Source organism: Thamnophis elegans, chromosome 6, assembly GCF_009769535.1.
Source record: "Thamnophis elegans isolate rThaEle1 chromosome 6, rThaEle1.pri, whole genome shotgun sequence".
In the NCBI taxonomy this organism is placed as follows: domain Eukaryota; kingdom Metazoa; phylum Chordata; class Lepidosauria; order Squamata; family Colubridae; genus Thamnophis; species Thamnophis elegans.
In genome coordinates, this window is record NC_045546.1 from 80,557,111 (window position 1) to 80,577,768 (window position 20,658).

At 41.0% G+C, this 20,658-nt stretch overlaps 1 protein-coding gene across 1 annotated transcript in view; it reads right to left on the bottom strand.

The window, feature by feature from the left end:
• Window positions 1-1,265: 1,265 nt before the first annotated feature.
• DNAH5 (dynein axonemal heavy chain 5) overlaps window positions 1,266-20,658 on the bottom strand; it is a 178,452-nt gene continuing 159,059 nt past the window's right edge. The window contains 7 exon segments of the mRNA XM_032220460.1: window positions 1,266-1,417; window positions 8,864-9,095; window positions 12,233-12,385; window positions 14,526-14,738; window positions 17,135-17,350; window positions 18,837-19,040; window positions 20,223-20,428. Coding sequence (XP_032076351.1) covers window positions 1,266-1,417; window positions 8,864-9,095; window positions 12,233-12,385; window positions 14,526-14,738; window positions 17,135-17,350; window positions 18,837-19,040; window positions 20,223-20,428 — 1,376 coding nt within the window.

Genomic DNA, 20,658 nt, shown 5'->3' on the forward strand with positions numbered 1-20,658 from the left:
AAAGGAATAGTTTCTAGAAATAGCTTTAAAAGGTTAGTTTCCTCTCGATGGTTCAAAACTATAAAAGAAGCAAAATAAAAATACAGAAATTATGAGTTCAACGTGTATAGTTCTGTTTTCATTTTTGTATTTTTACCTCTACATTTAAAGCTGGATGATTTTAATAATGTTACAATTGATACTCAAAGTATTAAAAAATTGAGGCCAATTAATGCCTCATTCCTGCACAACGTATCACCACCAAACCTAATGCAGAATACTCAGTTTGCTTGTTAATTTCCAAATAACTGTTCCTGTCTCTTACACAGAACTTAATCAAAAACCAGTTTTCCTAGCATGCATGGCTAACTGGAAATTTAGCTTAATAAATCACCATCTCTTCAAGTCTTGTATTAATCAATATATTTTTGTCTGCATGAAAATCAATGGAAACTGGATATGTTTTTTTTGTATTTGCAATGCACGATACAGTGACTATAAAACAAAAAATCTTTCATGTGTTTCATCCGCAAATCAATATTTGCCAATATACTCTGCAGCATTACAAATTATTAGAACAATTATTCCATCTATTTTTTTAAAAAATTTTAAATGTCCTTTACTTTTAAGCAAAGAAGTTTGTAAGAATGTATTTTTAATGCATCATACAAATGCTTTGTTTATCAAATTATGGTAAACCCTGGCTTGTGTCCTATGAATTGAAAATGTTCCAGAGAGGCAAGCAAATCTTCTGTGAGTTCATAGAATACTCCAAGCACCCCTGGAAATCCTTTAAATGTCTATATGTAAAAATACAAATTTTGTGGAAAGTGCCACTCAATTATTTAGAGGGAAGGGAAACCTTTAGAAATTATCAAATAGTGGTATACTTGGAAGTCGTATAAATATGATGCCAATTATAATTCAACTAACATGATTGCTAAAATAATATTAAAATTACATAAAAACCACAATTCAGTGGGGTTTTTTTTTAAAAAAAAAAAGAACTATTGGATCAAGAAGATACAATAGTGAGTATTTTTAGTAACTGAACATTCAGCTTCTTCATCTCATTTAAAAGAAAGTCAAGGTATTGCAAAAGAGTGTGTGTGTGTGTGCGTGCGTGCACACACACACACACACACACACACACACACACACATATACGTAGAAACTAATCTGTGGCCCATCTAGATTCTTCATATGCCCACATAAAGGATGTAACAAAAGGCTATTCTAAAACAACTAGGAGGAAATTAGACAAGCAGGCAGGTGTTCTCTAAGCATTACTTGACATCACATAATAAGGCAACGCCACGTAATATCCAATGTTCAGATGGTTGGGTCGTCCGTAGGTCAACTGCAGCAATGTAATTCAGATCTGTCCGAAGTGGTTTTTTGTAGATTGGACATGAGTACAGGCGTGGATCTTTTGAGGCTATGAAGAGGCAAAGAAGAAATGTTCATTTTTATAAGTTTAGGAGACAACTCAAATAAAATTTCAATCCATATAACTAGTTGAAATGTTCAACAAGTTTAAATGTAACCATATTTTTCAGAGTATAAGACGCACCAAGGTTTTGAAGAGGCAAATAATTAAAAAAAAGTTTTTGCACTCTGCAAACCTCCCAAAAACGGTCCATTTTTTGTGAAAATGGTCCCATTTTTTTTCCAAAAACAGGGGCATGAATAGCCCTTAGGAGGCTTCTAGAGTGTTCCTGGGAGAGGGGCAAAAACAAGCAAAAAATGGCTCATTTTTCACAAAAACGGGCCCATTTTTTGAAAAAAAAAAGGCATTAGGAAGCTTAGAGTGCTCCTGAGGGCTGGGGGGGGGGCAAAAATGAGCAAAAACCGGGCATTTTTTTCTTCATTTCTTCCCTCCCCAGCCCCCAGGAGCTCTCTGAAAGCCTCCTACAAGCTATGCACCGCCATTTTGGTGAATGGGGCAGGGTTTCAGGATGCAAAAATTGCTGTATTCAGTGTATAAGACGCACCCAGGTTTTCAGCCTCTTTTTTTTGAGGGGAAAAAGGTGCGTCTTATACTCTGAAAAATACGGTAATAAGGATTCATGGTGGTGCAATGGTTGCAGTATTTCAGATTAACTCTGCTGACTGCCGACTGCAAGCCGTTCCGATTCTCACCGGCTCAAAGTTACTGAGCTTTCCATCCTTTCGAGGTTGGTAAAATGGGGATCCAGATTGTGGGGGGCAATATGCTGACTCTGTAAGATGTTTAGAGAGAGGCTGTAAAGCACGTGAAGCAGTATATGAGTGCTAAGTTATCAAATCTTACCTTGGCCAAGGATAAGTTGTGAAACCACTTATAAAAAGACATTTAGGAAGCTTAAAAGGAACTAAGGGAAGGTTTTGATAAGTTGACAATACAGAATAAGGGGAGGGGAAGCTTTCTGAAAAACCTGAAATGGAACATTGTATAGGAGGAATCTTGATATTTTTAATGCGCCAAATTTATGACATACAACATCTTTGCATGTTACAAGCAAGTGAAAGGGCACAGCAATGGCAGAAATGCATTCCAATGTGCTGATTTCCTTAGTGAAATAAGCAATAAAATATACATAAAAGTATTTTTAAAAAATATTGCCTAGCTAGATTTGAATCAAAAGATTTCTCTGTGTGAGTGAATAAAAACCGTTTAAACCTCCATGTCACTCCCTCCACCACTTCAACAGTTTCACTTCACAGGGAAGAAAGCATTAGACAATAACCTTAACACTCCGGGGAGACAGACAGAAAAGCAGATGCTCCTCCAGGAAATTGTACATCAAAGCAGATGGGAGTTTAAAAATTAAAGCAGCATGTTGAATTGGGTCCAGCATGTAACACGCAGGCATAATATGTTCTTCAAGTAGCTCAACTCTAATCAGCCTTTCGGGATAATTAAAATTTCTAGGCCATTTAAAAAAAGAAACATTTATACGCCAATACAGTAATTCAGTTGGGAGAGAACCATAATGTGGATAATTATTGTCAGGATATCTTTTGTCCAGGAAAGTTAATTATCAGTGTATCAGACCAAGGGCCCATCCGTATTGCAGTGGCAATATGCTTCCAGTGATGGGTGAAAAGGGTCCCAACAAGTCGTGGGGGGGGAATGCTATTTCCCAACCTATCTTTTATCTCATCGCTGAGAGGCCAATAATGTTGCTGCTCTCAAAAAAAGTAATATGGATTTCTTGCAGGACAGGAATTGGTTTTACTCTTCCAAGCCAGATAAGTGACCTCCAGTGATTCCTCCTTAACGCACTGGATTGTCAAGTCAGGTGGCCTTCTGTTACAATCGCTGGGAAAACACTACTTTCTGTCAGAACTCAAGGAACAGACGATATAGAAGCCACGTTGTCCATCGTTAAGTAATTGACATGTTGTGCCTTTGGAGATTCTCAAAATAAAAGAAATAAAAAACCTCACCAGATGGAATGCTTTCACTTCTTCTTTTCCTTCGAGAGCCGTCTCCGACTATGTCAGCCTGGGGGGGGGCTGCCTGTTTGCCGCCGGTTAGAAGCGCTACCCTTGGGTCGGTCAGGGACTTTGCGGTGTCCCTGCGACCAGCAAGGTTTTGCCTTCCCAGTCACCGTCTCTTCAGGACGGTTTAGGTCCTGCCGGACCGTCCAAGGGCAAAAGTGTCATCGGCGGAATCGGACTGTCGAGTCCGCACGATGTTCCGTTGCGACGTTGGCTCCTTCTTCCTGTCTTTGGAGATTCTCAATTGTTCAGGTCACAGTTGCCCCAAAGGTGGTTTTCCAAAAGGCAACTGAACTGTCTTGATATTTTCTTTGAAAACTCTTCACTTCTCATCCAAGAAACATCTGCAGTTCAGAAGTTGCCTTTTGGAAAAGCACCTCTGGGACAATTGACATACTGTGTCTATCCAGCTGGGTGAATGAGCTCTTCAGCTGGTCCAGAATGCGGCCGCGCGAGCGATCGTGGGTGCACCCGTTTCACCCACGTAACATCTATCCTCCGCGAGCTGCACTGGCTGCCTGTTGATCTCCGAGTGCGCTTCAAGGTGCTACTTGTCACCTACAAAGCCCTACATGGTATTGGATCTGGGTACTTGAGAGACCGCCTACTGCCAATTACCTCCACTAGGCCGATACGATCCCATAGATTAGGCCTCCTCCGAATTCCATCGGCCGGCCAATGTCGGCTGGCAAATACCCGGAGGAGAGCCTTCTCGGTGGCTGCTCCGTCCCTTTGGAACTAACTCCCCATGGAGATTCGTACCCTCACCACCCTCCAGACCTTCCGCGTCGCCCTTAAGTCCTGGCTGTCCCGACAGGCCTGGGGCTAAAGATTTCAACCCCACTTGAATTGTATGACTGTTGTGTTTTTAATGATGTATTGTTTTTATGTAATGACTTGTTTGTCCTCCCTTGAGTTGTGAGCCGCCCTGAGTCCCCCCAGGGAAAAGGGCGGCATACAAATAAAGCATCTCAATCTCAATCTCTTAAGTTGATAACCAATGTTGGAATCAGAATGCTCACTCAGGCCTGTAGAGGCAATGATGGATTACAAATCATCCAATGTTATTTGGAACAAACCCGGTTCCCTGAAACAGGAATGGAGCCCACTCCCCCAATCAATGTTGTTGATTACTAAGTTGCAGATAGAGGATTTGCCGCCAAGGCCAACTGTCTGGCATGCCAACCTGATGATGCTTTTTGAAGATGTCTCCCACATGACACCTGTGCGGTGTACGGGTTGGACTATGGGATGGGGTTACCAAGGGGAGGGGGTTGCGTCACATATTGATATCTATGATTAGGTGCGCTTTTGCCTCAGATCTTGCTTTGCTTAGCTGCTATCTACACATGACCAGTAAAAGTACTCTTAATTCTGCAAAATGGAGTTGAGTGGCTTCTTTCTTGCTCACTGAGGGAGGTAGCTGTGACAAAGACCATGACTCTAAAAGTCTCTGACATGAAAAGTCTTGTGGGAAGCAACACCTGTACTCATCTTATTTCTTTCCTGGCACTGATCATCCATACAATGGCAATTTTAAATGCTATGCTTAGAATCCAAGTAGAATAAGACCCATTCATATTTTGGACCATGCATGGCATTCTCAAGTGAGAAGGGTGTTTGTTGTGTCCCAGCAGGAGCCGTTGGAGCTGCCACCAGACTCCGACAGCGAGGAGCCCTATGAGTCGGCTCTGAAGGATGTGGAGGATCCTGGACAGGGTTCCGACTCCGAGCAGGGCGCAGAGAGGCTGGTTGGCCACCAGGAGGCACCTGAGCCTTGGACCAGTGGGAAGGAGACAAGGGAGAGGGATCCGGACGTTAGCAGTGGGGAGGAGCCAAAGGAGCTGTTCCTGAATGCCTGGCACCAGAGAACTATTAGGCGTAAAGAACAATTGCGCAGTTACAGGAGGTAATTGCACTCAGCTGGTGGTAATTAGGCTCCTCTCCAGACTATAAAAGGAATGCTTGTGCACACACCCCTTTTGCAGGAGTCAACGCATGAACTAATGTTGGAGAACTGTAGTGTTAGCGTGTCTGTGCTGGTTTGCTGCCAAGGACCTGTCTGTTAATAAATTCTGTAAAGTATCTTTGGCTCAGCGTGCTTTGGTGTGGGATGAGTGGGGTCAGAACAGGTGTTTATACATGTTTTCAATATATAAACCCTTCATATACCTGCAAATCAGCTTGATAGGCACTGCATATAGGCAGTCATCAACAGGTAACTACAATTGACCCCAACATTTCTGATGCTAAATGAAACATTTCTTAAGTGAACTTTGCCCCATTTTACAACTTTTCTGGCCATCGTTAAGTGAATCACTGCAGTCGTTAAGTTAGTGAATGAATCTGGCTTCCTCACGTGACTTTGCTTGTAAGAAGGTTGCAAAAGGTGATCGCACGACCTGGGGAGATTGCAACCAACATAAGTATGAATCAGTTTCCAACCATTCGAATTTTGGTCACATGACCATGAGGATGCTACAATGGTTGTAAGTGTGAAAAACTACCATAAGTCACTTTTTTTATGAGTCATTGTAACTTTGAATGATAACTAAATGAACTGTTGTAAGTGGAGAACTGCCTGTACAGTTGTCCAGAAGACGCTTTGCTTCTCATCCAAGTAGTTTGAAGAAGCTCTGAAGAGCTGTTTCTTGGATGAGAAGTGAAATGTCTTCAAAGAAAGTCCAGTTGCCTCTTGAAAAAGCACCTTTGGGACAACCCATGACCTGGAGGACTGAGAAGCTCCATAGATATTTCCCTGTACAGCAGGGGTGGGTTCCTGCCAGTTTTAACCTCTTCTATAGAAGAGGTTCCACAAATCTACAGTGCCGTTTAGAACCGGTTCCAGCTCCTTCCCCCGCCCGTCCGCACATCATCAAGATGAAGAGCGAGAGGAGGAATTCTCGGAGTTGAAGTCCACAACTCTTAAAGCTGTCAGGTTTGAACACCCCTGGGTTTTTTTTTTCTAAAGGGTTAGGGGTGCAAGGGTCTTGTAACTTGACATCTTTAAGACTTGCACACTTCAATGCCAGAGTTTCTGAGCCAACATTTTGGTTGCTAATCAAGAGCGTTGTTAAATGAGTTTCACCACATGTTACAAGTTGGCCACGCCCACCCAGTCACATGGCCGGCAAGCCACGCCCATCCAGTCACATGGCCGGCAAGCCACTCCCACAAAGCAGGCCACACCTACAGAAGAAGTTCTGAAAAATTTTGGAGCCCGCCACTGCTGTACAGATATGTCTTACCAAAGTTAAACAAATAGATTTAACCAAATAAATGCTGGGGTCACAAATTACTGAAAGAAAAAAAGGGGGAGGGGACTACAAAGCTTTGGGTTTTATTGCAGTTGCATTTATATCTTATGGGATTTTATTTCTTGAAAGAAAAAGCTTTCTGTTTCCAGGCCAACATTCTGAACCAAATCTCAGAAAGCAGAGCGACAGTCTGTCTCTCCAGCCCGCCGTTGAATTCTGACAGCTGTTTCCCCCTTCACGGATCCCAGAGCTTCTCCCCTCACTTCTGAAGTTGCACTTTCAAGACTTTTGACTTGTTTGCTCAAGCAGATCCAAACTCTATACGTTCAGCTGTCAACAAGAGCACCTACACACCAAGTAACAACTTGTAGCCTTGTTTTAAAAAATCCTCACAAGTATAAAAAAACTGGGTTTAAGCTGATCGACATTTTTTTTAAAAAAAAAAAAATCCATAATTTAAGTGGAAAGAAATCCTTTGCCACTGTGTTGATTTTCCCCAGATGAAGAAATGTACTTTTTTATTCTCTTAACTCATGGGTTTCATTTGGTTTTTCACAGCAGGTCTCATCTAGCTTAAGTTGAAGTAGAAATGCATATTTTATTACAGTCTCCTCTTTATTGGCTAACCTACTTCAAGCTACTTCTGAGCATATAGTGGGGAGTGGGGGGAAAGCAGCATCCTTCTTTTTTACATATTATTTAGTCACTTTTATTCTCCCCCTGCCCGTCCGTACAGCCGAGGTGGCGCAGTGGTTAGGGTGCAGTACTGCAGGCCACTTCAGCTGACTGTTATCTGCAGTTCAGCGGTTCTAATCTCACCGGCTCAAGGTTGACTCAGCCTTCCATCCTTCCGAGGTGGGTGAAATGAGGACCCAGACTGTGGGGGCAATGTGCTGACTCTGTAAACCGCTTAGAGAGGGCTGAAAGCCCTATGAAGCGGTATATAAGTCTAACTGCTATTGCTATTGCTATTCTGCCTAAAATGTAATTGCAAAATTGCAAAGTCAATCCTAAAGCTGGCCAAAAGAAATGGTATAAAGTAGTTTCTATTGATCTGTTCAAATATAGGTATTGTTTCTATTGAGAAAGAAAATAAAAAAGGTGGGATTCAATCAACTGAGTTCTGCATCCCCATAAATCTCTTTTTTTCTCTTTTTCTTTATTGTACAAGTGCATTCTAAATCTAATCAACGACAATTCAAGGCTAAAAGGTCACATAGATGTAGCAGAACCAGCTTAACTTAGAAGTTGGACCTGGTGAAGGTTTCTTTTAACATAGAATAACTTAGAATTGCTTGCAGAGTCCAAGAACTGTGCCAATAAACCTTGCTTCCTGTGATTCCAAATGGTGATCATGGCTTAGCAGAGGTTGTTTCAAATCAAACTAACATCCCCTTTTGAACACAATTCACCAACTTCTAACCCAACTTTATACTTTCTTAATATCCACAAAGCACATACGTTAGCATTGCTGTTGCTAGAAATACAAAAGCGAATACACTTTGCATACTACTAGGTAACACATATTCAATAAGGAGTATTGTGATATCTCTGCTCCCAAAAGAGCAACTAGAAATAAAGCTTTTCAGGACCCTATATAAAAAAATGGCAGCATTTGTTCTTCAAGGACTGATAAGAACAAGCATTTTCATTTAAAATCCAAACATTTTTTTTCATGCCACAAAATCAATAGAATTCATGGCCTATTTTAAAGTGTGAAATACTCCCAACTCAGTGGTGGGATTCAAATAATTTAACAACCGGTTCTCTGCCCTAATGACTATCTGGGTAGGTGGGGCTCGGTGGTCATGTGACTGGGTGGGCGTGGCCAAATCAAGGTCACTCAGGTCAATGGACGCTTCACCTTAGCTGTTCCAATGTAATAAGGGTTAACCGGAGAGGCAGTTTCTGTAAGCAGGGCAATAAAGATTAGGCTAGAAACAACACCAGATTGTTTCCTTCCTGCCTTCCTTACAGGATTAGCCCTGTAAAGTGAGGGGAAAAAGGAGATTTCTTCCAACAATCAGTTCTCTGAACTACTTAGAAAGTTACCAACCGGTTCTCCCGAATAGGTGCGAACCGGCTGAATCCCACTGCTGTCTTAACTGTATCATCAAAATCACATTCAATTTAATACTCACTGTTGTTTTCTGCATATATTCTTATCACGGGCATTGGTTCAAAGAGCACCTTGGGTTTAGATTCAATGAGTTTCATGTTCCTTTTGTCCCATCCAGCTCCTTCTAGGTAGAGGCCATATACATAGACCCCTTCAGGAGGAGGAGTTGAGACGTCGTCGTTCATCCACTTTGTGACCTCACTGCACAGAACTACACTGTCAAGGGCCCATCCCTTGTTTGCTCTTGTTATTTCCTGTTTCAAAGCAATGGATTAGATTAGATTAGATTTAATGAATTTATAGGCCGCCCAATCCCGAAGGACTCCGGGCGGCTTACAACAAATACATTTTAAGAAGTAAAAAGTTAAAAAACGAGGAAACACAGATTAAAAAAAACCACATCATACACCCAGTCTAATCGGGGCTGGACCTCAGTCATGAGGTCAACAGCCCGAGGCCTGCCGGAAAAGCCAGGTTTTAATAGCCTTTCGGAAGGCCATGAGAGTGGGTAGGGTCCGGATCTCTGGGGGTAGTTTGTTCCATAGGGTTGGAGCGGCTACAGAGAGGGCCCTCCCCTGGGTAGTTGCCAGCCGACATTGTCTGGCTGACAGCACTCGGAGAAGGCCCACCCTGTGCGACCTTATCGGTCGTTGGGAGGTATATGGCAGAAGACGGTCTCGCAGATACAGTTATGGAACAGTTAGACCAGAATTTCTGCCACCAAAGTTGTTTCAGAATAAATAACCCAAAAATCAGAAAATACAATGGAGTCCCATATTTTCTTTTTCTCCTGAGATTTTCTAATTGTGTACCAATTTCTATAGTATGTAGACAAGTGAGACACAAATGTGCTTTTTCAAGAGGTAACTGGACTTTCTGTTTCTTCTTTGAAGACATTTCGCTTCTCATCAGTGGTGGGATTCAAATAATTTAACCACCGGTTCTCTGCCCTAATGACTATCTGGGTAGGTTGGGCTCAGTGGTCATGTGACTGGGTGGGCGTGGCCAATTCAAGGTCACTCAGGTGGATGGGCGCTTGGCCTTAGCTGTTACAATGTAATAATGGTTAACCGGAGAGGCAGTTTCTGTAAGCAGGTCAATAAAGATTAGGCTAGAAACAACACCAGAATGTTTCCTTCCTGCCTTCCTTACAGGATTAGCCCTGTAAAGTGGGGAAAAACAAAAGGAGATTTCTTCCAACAATCGGTTCTCTGAACCTCTTAGAAAGTTACCAACCGGTTCTCCCGAATAGGTGCGAACTGGCTGAATCCCACCGCTGCTTCTCATCCAAGAAGATTCTTCAGCTGAAGAAGCTTCTTGGATGAGAAGCGAAATGTCTTCAAAGAAAAAACAGAAAGTCCAGTTGCCTCTTGAAAAAGCACCTTTGGGACAACCATGACCTGGATGACTGAGAATCCCCATAGACATATACAAGTGAGAACTAAACAAGGTTTGTTTTGGTTCCTTCAGGTCAATGATGACTTCTGACAACTGCCTGGTCAAGGCCCTGCAGTTTTCTTGGCAAGATTTTGGAAGTGGTTTGTCTTTGCTTACTTCTTAAGGCTGAGAGCAACTGACTGGTTCAAAGTCACCTAGGTGGCTTCATGCCCAGTCTCCCAGTTTGTAGACTGGTGACTCAACCAGCACACTAAACTGACTCTCTAACACCACTTCCATGGGTAGGTATACAAGTGAGCGCTTTACTAATTGATACTTCTTTCATATTTCTTCTTTCTCTTTCTTTATAGATCCTCACTCAACTCATTACACACCATCTGATCAGTGTTTTTATGCCCAGCTGTAAGTTATATTAAAGCCTGGTTCAGAAAGACAACATTTTCTAGTTATCAAAAGCATCAGAATGGTGGGACTGATTTAGAAAGATACTTTATAAAGGAGTCAAAAATTAATTGACATTCAGAAGTCACAACTTTCTCTGAAAAATTACCAATTGAAACAGGTTTTCAAGTTTTGACTGCTAGAACATTTCCTTGTAACTCCTCTAACTTTCACTCTCCTTGTAAGGGGGAGGCCACCTGTCAGCCAGTTAATGTCTACATCCTCTTGTTAGCAAATTCCCTTTTCCCTTCCTAGAAATCCAAACACAGCAGGTTCTCTGATTCTTATTATTTTAATCTACCACAGAGGCAGCAAAAACACCATGCAAAGGAGACATCTGAACAAAAGGAAGCTTTACAACTTGGACAATATTTTTAGCAGTGGAGTCCTCCCTGCAGAATAGGAATTAGGCAGGAGCCATGCACACAAAAACACACAGTTGTATAGAACAACTGACTGGCTGCTGGGAAACACAGAATACCAAATTAGGGAACTTCCCTAGCATGATAGGAGTCATTGGCAGCTGCCAGGAATCAGCTGGTTGCTGTGTTCCATTGTGAGCTATATAAACAGCTGGTGAGAGCCATTACAACCAGTTGCCCAAGTAAAACAGGCAGTTTTATATATTTCATTTAGAAATGTCAGCTTGTCAAAATCATGGGTAAGAATAAAGTCTGGAATTTAAGATTTAGAATATTTCCCTGACAATATGGTAGATCTTTGCTCTTGGACTTTCAAAGATGATCTTTTCCTGCCATAATTTACTGTTGTGGCCCAGCAGGAGCTGTTGGAGCTTCCCCCAGACTCCGACAGCATGAGTCGGTTCTGGAGGATGTGGAGGACCCTGGACAGGGTTCCGAGTCCAAGCAGGGCACAGAGAGGCTGGTTGGCCACCAGGAGGCGCCTGAGCCTTGGACCAGTGGGGAGGAGACAAGGGAGTGTGATCCGGACGTCACCACTGAATTGTTCCTGGATGCCCGGCACCGGAGAGCTAATAGGCATAAGGAACAGTTGCGCAGTTACAGGAGGTAATTGCACTCAGCTGGTGGTAATTAGGCTCCTCTCCAGACTATAAAAGGAATGCTTGTGCACACGCCCCTTTTGCAGAAGTCAATGCATGAACTAATGTTGGAGAACAGTATTGTGAGCTTGGCAGGCTGGATTGCTGCCAAGGGTTATCTGTGCTGGTTTGCTGCCAAGGACCTGTCTGTCTGTTAATAAATTCCGTAAAGCATCTTTGGCTCGGCGTGCATTGGTGTGGGACGAGGGGGGTCAGAACAATTTACTATTGACTTAAGCTCTCTCAAGCCTAGTATAATATTTGCAGGGTAGTAAAAGAAGAAGACTGGGACACCCTGTTCCTTATCACAATCATAAAATGAAAAAAAAAAGTTAAAGAAAAGTGAGGTCCAATCCCAGCCCTACTTTTTTTCGAGAAGGCAAAGGCAACTCCATTCGCTTTCCTGAAAATAGATGACATCTCCAACATGTATTCATTTCAGATAAAAATCAAAACAAGTGGATAGAATTGTAGAGCAATCAGATATTTCACCTGTCTCATTGCAGTTAAAAAGCCCTGGGGATTGAAGAATCCTGTCATCCAAAAGCAATTTGGTCGTTTCTCAAAAATCCAAGAATGAAATTGCCGGTTTCTTTCCAGAAGTTCAGTAAACCAAAAACCCAGGGTGCTAGAAGCCCAAGATGCCTGGAAACAGAGAAAATAACATGGTACAAGAAACTACGCTGTACAATGCTTCGAAACTTGGTTGCTGAAGAAGTAAAAGTATATTGCATTTGTTTCAGAAGATTCATATGATGGACTACTCCTCCATGTTAAAGACAAGATGTCAGAGAAAAAAGTAACCAGAATCGTCCTCCTTGTACGAAGGAACATTCAATCAAGTTAGCTTTTAGTCCTTTCCCACCCAAATTTGGAGTAGTACATGTTACTCTTATAAAACATTACTGTTGGATGCAGATCATTATGCTACTCGTGGGTAAATGCATTTTTTAGACAAAAGAGAAGTCCCAGTAGACTCTGCAGTACAATTAGTCCAGTGGTGGGTTTCAAAAATTGTTTGAACCTACTCTGTGGGTGTGGCCTCCTTTGTGGGAGTGGCTTGCCACCCATGTGACCGGATGGGAGTGGCTTGCCGCCCATGTGACCGGATATGAAGATGCCGACGACACTTGTCAGAACCACCTTAAATTACTTCACACACAGCACTGGCATGCATAAGAATATGATGTAAACTTGTTTTTTAAAAGGCATCTTTGGTTTGCGTTAAAACAACTTCAACCCACGCAATGTTCTGATTGTACCACAAACGCAGTAGTCATCCTTACCTTTCACAGAGGCACTGAGCTTTATAAATAGGAGCATGATAGTGTAGAATAATCATATCCAAGGACCAGTGGTGGGTTTCAAAAAAAATTTGGAACCTCTTCTGTAGGTGTGGCCTGCTTTCCGGGTCCACTGGTGGAACCTCTTCTAACCGGTTCGGTAGATTTGATGAACCGGTTCTACCGAATAGGTGCGAACTGGTAGGAACCCACTTGTGAATTAGTCCCCGACTTACAACAGTTCATTTAGTGACTGTTCAAAGTTACTACAACACTGAAAAAGTGACTTATGACTGTTTCTCACACTTATGACCTTTGCAGCAGCCCCTTGGTCATGTGATCAAAATTTGGACACTTGGAAACTGATTCACATTTATAATGATTGCAGTCTCCCAGGGTTCAGGGAATCCCCTTTTGCGACCTTTTCAAAGCAAAGCCAATGGGGAAGTCAGATTCATTTAGCAACCATGTTACTAACTTAACAACTGCAGTGATTCATTTAACAACTGCAGCAAGATAGGTTTAAAAAGGGGGCAAAAAAGTCACTTAACAAATGTCTCACTTAGCAACAGAAATTGTGGGCTCTACTGTGGTTGTAAATCGAGGTCTACCTGTACCAGAGGTGGGTGCCTACCAGTTCGCACCTGTTCAGTAGAACCGGTTCATCAAATCTACCGAACCGGTTAGAAGAGGTTCCACCAGTGGACCTGGAAAGCAGGCCACACCTACAGAAGAGGTTCCAAAAATTTTTGAAACCCACCACTGACCTGTATTAAATTGATAAGACAGAAATGGCATGGAGAAATTACTACATGAGACATCCTTCCTATACATATGGCCTAGAAATTTCCCACTGGGGTGTCAAATAAACATATGAGAACAAGCCTTCAATAACAAGGAATCAATTAATTAAAAGTAATTATGTAGGTGTGTTTAGATGCTTTGTCATGTCATAACTGGATTAGGGGAGTTAATTCAAAAGAATGATGCTCTAACATTATTTTCCTTCTAATGAAACAATTCATTTAATTTCATTTATTGAATTTCTAAGCCGCCCAATCCCAAAGGACTCCGGGCGGCTTACAGAAATGAAAAATATTTTAAAAAATTAAAACAATAAGACACAACAAAATTAAAAAGAAGCATAACATGCACCCAATCAAAGGGGGGGGGGCTGGACTTCAATCAAGAGGTCAACAGCCCCAGGACTGCCAGAAAAGCCAGGTTTTAATAGCTTTACGGAATGTCATGAGAGTGGGTAGGGCCCGGATCTCTGGGGGTAGCTCGTTCCATAGGGCCGGAGTGGCAACAGAGAAGGCCCTACTCCGAGGCATCACCAGCCGTCATTGTCCCGCTGAAGGCACCCGGAGAAGGCCCATCCTGTGCGATCTTATTGGTCTTAGGGAGGTATGCGGCAGAAGACAGTCTCGCAGGTATCCTAGGCCTAAATCTAGGATACATAGATAAATCCTAGGTCCTAGGCCATGTACAAGAATACCAACCTTTCTCCAGCGCTCTGGAATCCGTGCATCATACATACAATCCAGAGCATCCCTGAGATTCTCATTCATGATTATGGTTCCATCAATGGCCAGTTTAAGATCTGTCAAAGTGTTTCGCACCAGAGCAATAATCCTTTGCATCCTGTCAATTTCCTGTCGCAGAAAGATGTTCATCGGCTGGAATGGTCCCATTTGCTGAAGCCTTTCCTTTACCTAACATGAGACAGAGAATATTTAGATATAATGCCAGTTAGTATGCTGACTACTATGTCCACAAGCCTACTGACTTCTATAAAATTCTATGCAGAAGAAATGAAATGGGGGGCCGGGGGTAGATTTTTTTTTTCAAAGTGACATGGAGCATGAACTCTTTGAACACTAAAATCATGTACAAGAAGCTTGTCTTTAAAAAAAAATATCTGTATCAGTTAGGGGATAAAAGTATTTGAAAATAAATGCAAGTATAAAAAATGGTATTATATTTAGAGGTTTAATGTATCCGTAATTCTCTATGGAAAAACAAAAACATTGCAGAAAGCTTTGCAATGTGAAGATTGCATAAATCTAAATATAAACATAAATACCAAGTCAAAGCAAATAAGCGATCAAATATACTTTAGTGTATTTGCATGCAAGAGCCAGATTGGTGCAGGCTAGAAACTAGGGGAATATGAGGTCTAGTTTTAGGCACGAAGCCAGTTGGGTGGCGCAGTGGTTAGAGTGCTGTACTGCAGGCCACTTCAGCTGACTGTTATCTGCAGTTCGGCGGTTCAAATCTCACCGGCTCAGGGTTGACTCAGCCTTCCATCCTTCCGAGGTGGGTGAAATGAGGACCCAGACTGTGGGGGCAATATGCTGACTCTGTAAACCGCTTAGAGAGGGCTGAAAGCCCTATGAAGCGGTGTATAAGTCTAACTGCTATTGCTATTGCTATTGCTAATCCAAGTTCTCCACTCTCTGTCCTAGGAAGAAGGCAATGGCAAACTCCTTCGGAAAAACCTTGCCAAAAGAACTATAGTGACATGTCCAGGCAGCCTCCAAGAATCAATCAGAACTGAATGGGGAGGGGGGGGAATACTACATATGCAGATCACATTAATCAGGAAGGCTGACCAAACTACTCATTTTGTTATTCATTTGAATTTATTTTTCTCTTATTCACTGTGTTCCACTCACTAGGGACATGGAAGGCACACCTGGATCACACATTGCACGTAGCCATTAGGTCCTCAAATGCAACCAAACATTTCTTTTATACAGGTGGAGGTCAGTTTGTACCTGCTGCCATAAAACTTTTTGAGGCCAAAACATTGACATAAATTCTTTACGGGGCACAAACAGGAATCCTTGCAAAGAGAGACTTGCTAGAAACCATAGAAACTAAATTCCTGCGAGCCATCTTAGCCGCACCCAATGGAACTCCATTTGCCCAGTTTAAGAATTGAGACAGGCATGCCTCAAATTCAAGTCAGAGCCTGGAAGATGATGATCATTTATTGGCTTAAAATGCATTTCTTTCCAGAGGGACTGTCCCCACTAGTGTTGACTGACAATTTCCCCTCCCCCTGGAAACAGGCAATTGATCACAAGCTGGGCTCTTATGGGCTCTCACCATTATTCTTAATGTTCCTAGGCTTTGACCAAGCAAAGCAAGTAGTAATTAATAGAATGAAGGACATGGAGTTCCAAGAAGAACCTAATAGGTTGCCTCTCCACAATAGGGACAGAATCAAACAGGGTGTGTGGGAATTGGCAAGATATCTAAATGACCTGATCTTCCCAAAACAAAGAATAGCTTTCTTCAGAGCCAGATTTAACATTCTTCCTTCAGCACTCCTCCAGGGCAGGTATAAGAGAACACCTATAGCAGAACGGGTTTCTATATGTGGTAAAGGAGAAGTGGAAGATAATTCACATGTTCTATTACACTGCGAGCTATACAGAGCTTGTAGGTCTGCACATATTCTCCCCTTATTAGAGAGATTGCCAGGGAGGGCAGACAATTTTTTTTTTTTGCTTTTTTTATAAGCAAATTTGCTTTTTTTATAAGCAAATTTGCTTTTTTTATAAGCAAATTTGCTTTTTTTATAAGCAAATATCTTTCAGTTGACCTTTTTTGTTGATTTCATTATTTGGAGATCTGTATATTATATCATTTATGTCTTCCAATGAAATCAAAGAAATATTGCAGGCCACTTTAGCTGACTGTTAGCTGCAGTTCGGCGGTTCAAATCTCACCGGCTCAGGGTTGACTCAGCCTTCCATCCTTCCGAGGTGGGTGAAATGAGGACCCGGATTGTTGGGGGGCGATATGCTGACTCTGTAAACCGCTTAGAGAGGGCTGAAAGCCCTATGAAGCGGTAGATAAGTCTAACTGCTACTGCTATTGCTATATAACGGGCTGTTTCTCTCCATTTTGAAATTGACCTGTTTTGTCATAGCGCACCACATGTCTCTTTGTTATTTGGCTTTACTTATATAATATCTCAGTTAGAAGTATACTGAAAAGTATTGTTTTTTGAAAAGTGGGATTAATAAAAGGGTTAGGCAACGTGAAAACCAATTCCAATGCAGCCAATGCTTCCTATCTCAAGATTTTATGAACTTACTTCAAAAGGCACGTAATCTGCAGGTAGCTTCTCCAGCATATCATCCGCTAGCCTGGCCACTACAACCTCTCGTGTTTCTCCACTTCCGCTAGAGCTATCTTTGGGCTGGATGCTGAGGATGGTATCTAGCACATCTTTTGCCAGTTTGCTCTGGTACGTAATATCAGCATTGGGATGCAGGCCAAAGACTTCTGGAGTATCATAAGCAGGCAAGCCCTGTGTAGAAAGCAGATATAATCTCTTATTACCTTGTGATCAGAGGGACGGCCAGTACATTTTTATTAATAAATCTAGCAGAGTAATATAGAGATTCTTCGAAAGTTACTGGTGGAAATGAGTATAAAAAACGGTGGCAATAGCAAACTTTAAAAAAAACAACATATCAGCATCAGAGAGTGTGCAGCAAAAACTGAGAGGGATAAAAATCCCTTTTTTAATGCATTATTGATTGAGGGTTTAACATTAAAACCCCTGAAAAGATAACAGCACACTGGAATCTAAAAGAATATTTGTAATATATAAATACAGTATGTGTGTGTATGCGTGCATCTAGTGTGTGTGCATAGTGTGTTTGTGTATACATATTGTATACATATACAGTACATATATAATAAATGTTTATAAATGTGCCTTTATGTGTTTGTGTACACACACACACAGACACACACACACACACACAAACACACAGAGAGAAGACAGACAGACAGACAGATATAGATATAGATATAGATGATATAGATGATATATAGATATAGATAGATATAGATATAGATATAGATATAGATATAGATATAGATATAGATATAGATATAGAGATAGAGATAGAGATAGAGATAGAGATAGAGATAGAGATAGAGATAGAGATAGATATAGATATAGAGATAGAGATAGAGATGATAGAGATGATAGAGATGATATATAGATATAGATATAGATATAGATATAGATATAGATATAGATATAGATATAGATATAGATATAGATATAGATATAGATATAGATATAGATATAGATATGGATTAGATATAGATATAGATATATACATATCTTTTAAAAGATAATATCAACAAATAGTAAGATTTCAGAGCATTTTACATTTATACAATACGTTTCAGGAAATTATTACATAAGGTGAAAGAATAATTATCTAAAAACACTTGTACAGTGCTTTGAAGTACAGGTAATAGTTCAGTTTAATTGTAACCCTGATACCATATCCTTTATTTATTTATATATATATATATATATATATATATATATATTTTAAACTGCTCATCAGCATATTCTATTTTGTCATGGTAACAGCATCATTCTGCCACTCCCTTTACATGGTTATGATTTTAATATTAAAAAGAAATTATTTGTCCCTGACATCAAGACAAAAGCAATTTTTAAATCAAGAATTTCCAAATGTTCACAAATGTCTTATTTACTAGTATCTCCGAGGCTCTGAGGCAGTAGTTCAATCTACCTACATAGCACATTATTAATTCCTCAGTTCCTTCCATATTTTGGTATGAATTTCTTTACATTAAAGTATCCTTCGTATATATCTTCAGAGTTCTTGTCTGCAAATTCTGTACAGGAAGCTTGATTAAGGAGGAAGTATACTAGTGCAATGACCTTGTGAATGAAGAAAGCTTTTGATTTATTAACTTCAGGCTAGCCTTAAATTTCCTTTTATTTGCTAATGATAACAAACCTGTATGTAGTGCAGGTACTGATCCACTGCAGTACACTTGGGTATATTGTATCCTTTGTAAAATGAAAAGTCTTGGCTGAACATGTTTTCACTGAACCACACTTTAGCAAATGTGTTAAGGAGCCTTTTGTCATAGTCATCTGTAACCCTTCCACCATACTGAATTTCTCCAATCATATAACGAACAGTGTTCCAGGAAACACCCTGAAAAAGATTTTAAAAAAATATATGGTATGTTCATGCAACCGTATACTAAAATAAATGTATATCAACCAATCAGAATAGAGGTGGAAGGGACCTTGAAGGTACTCTCCTAGAAGTCCATGTGCATATGAAAGACCTGAAAATTCCTAGGCATATATTATCTTATTCTGAACTAGAGTAAAAATGTGACCTGACAAAAGCACGCCCAACAAGTGTGCCGACAAAAACGCGGCGATAAAACTACGGCATGCCCACAAAGGCGCGCCCACAAAAGAGCGCCCACAGAAGTGCCATTACAGTTAAGGTAAGGGTCGGTGAACCGGTTAAGTTAAGGATTAGGGTAAGGGTAAGGGTAAGGGTAAGGGTAAGGGTTAGGGTTAGGTTTAGGGTTAGGTTCAGGGTTAGGTTCAGGGTTAGGTTTAGGGTTAGGGTAAGGGTTAGGGTTAGGGTTAGGGTTAGGTTCAGGGTTAGGTTTAGGGTTAGGTTTAGGGTTAGGTTTAGGGTTAGGTTTAGGGTTAGGTTTGGGGTTAGGTTCAGGGTTAGGTTTAGGGTTAGGTTTAGGGTTAGGGTAAGAGTTTGGTTTAGGGTTAGGTTTAGGGTTAGGGTTAGGTTCAGGGTTAGGTTTAGGGTTAAGGTAAGAGTTTGGTTTAGGGTTAGGTTCAGGGTTAGGTTTAGGGTAAGAGTTTGGTTTAGGGTTAGGTTTAGGGTTAGATTTGGGGTTAGGTTAGGGTTAGGGTTACCTTTAGGGTTAGGTTTAGAGCGTGCTTCTGTCGGCGCGCTGTTGTCGACGCGCTTCTGTGTTAATTCTTCGGTGCATTTTCAAACTCGCACTTTTGTCCCCGCGGTTTTGTCGGGCACGGTTTTGTAGGTGAACTAAGTAAAAATCGTTCCATTATCAAATTGGAATCCTCCCCCAATTTACTTTCCTATCCCTGTCTCTTGTTTTTAGCTGTCTCCTTTCTCTTCCAACAGCATATTATAGCCATCCAATATACATTACATCTGGTATCAGACATCCATCCTCACCTCTAAATCTAATCTAGTGAATTTAATGGCTGTCTAACATTAAAGGTTAATTGAGTATATTACATTGAGTGAAGATTGGTTGACAACATTGTAAATTATTTCAAGTTTCATAGAAGCTGCTAGAGATTTATTTCCAGTCAATTAGTGTCAATTAACCTTTTTGATGTCCATGTCATCCAAGTGGTTCTGAACAAACTGTACTGTGGCATTGAAATCGGCTTGGTTGAATTCATAAGGAATATTCCATCCCAGAGGTCCAAATTTCCTTCTCTCTTGAACAGTGGAGTGAAGAAAGGCTACAGCATACAACATTGGCTTCCATTGTACCATATTGCTGATGTCCAAGAGATCTTGATTCACACCTGTAACAAAGTCATTGACCATTATAAACAAACTTTCCTATAAAGCCCTTAACGAAAAGCTTTCTTATTTTGTTTTAGCTTTCTGGAACTGCATTTTTCTTCTGCAATTCCCATTTAATCATAACTTCTACATAACTTCTAGTTGCTTACCCCAAAATTAGCATATTTCCTACTTATATGTTACACTTGAAAAGAATAACCATACATAAGTGTTGTGGCCCAGCAGGAGC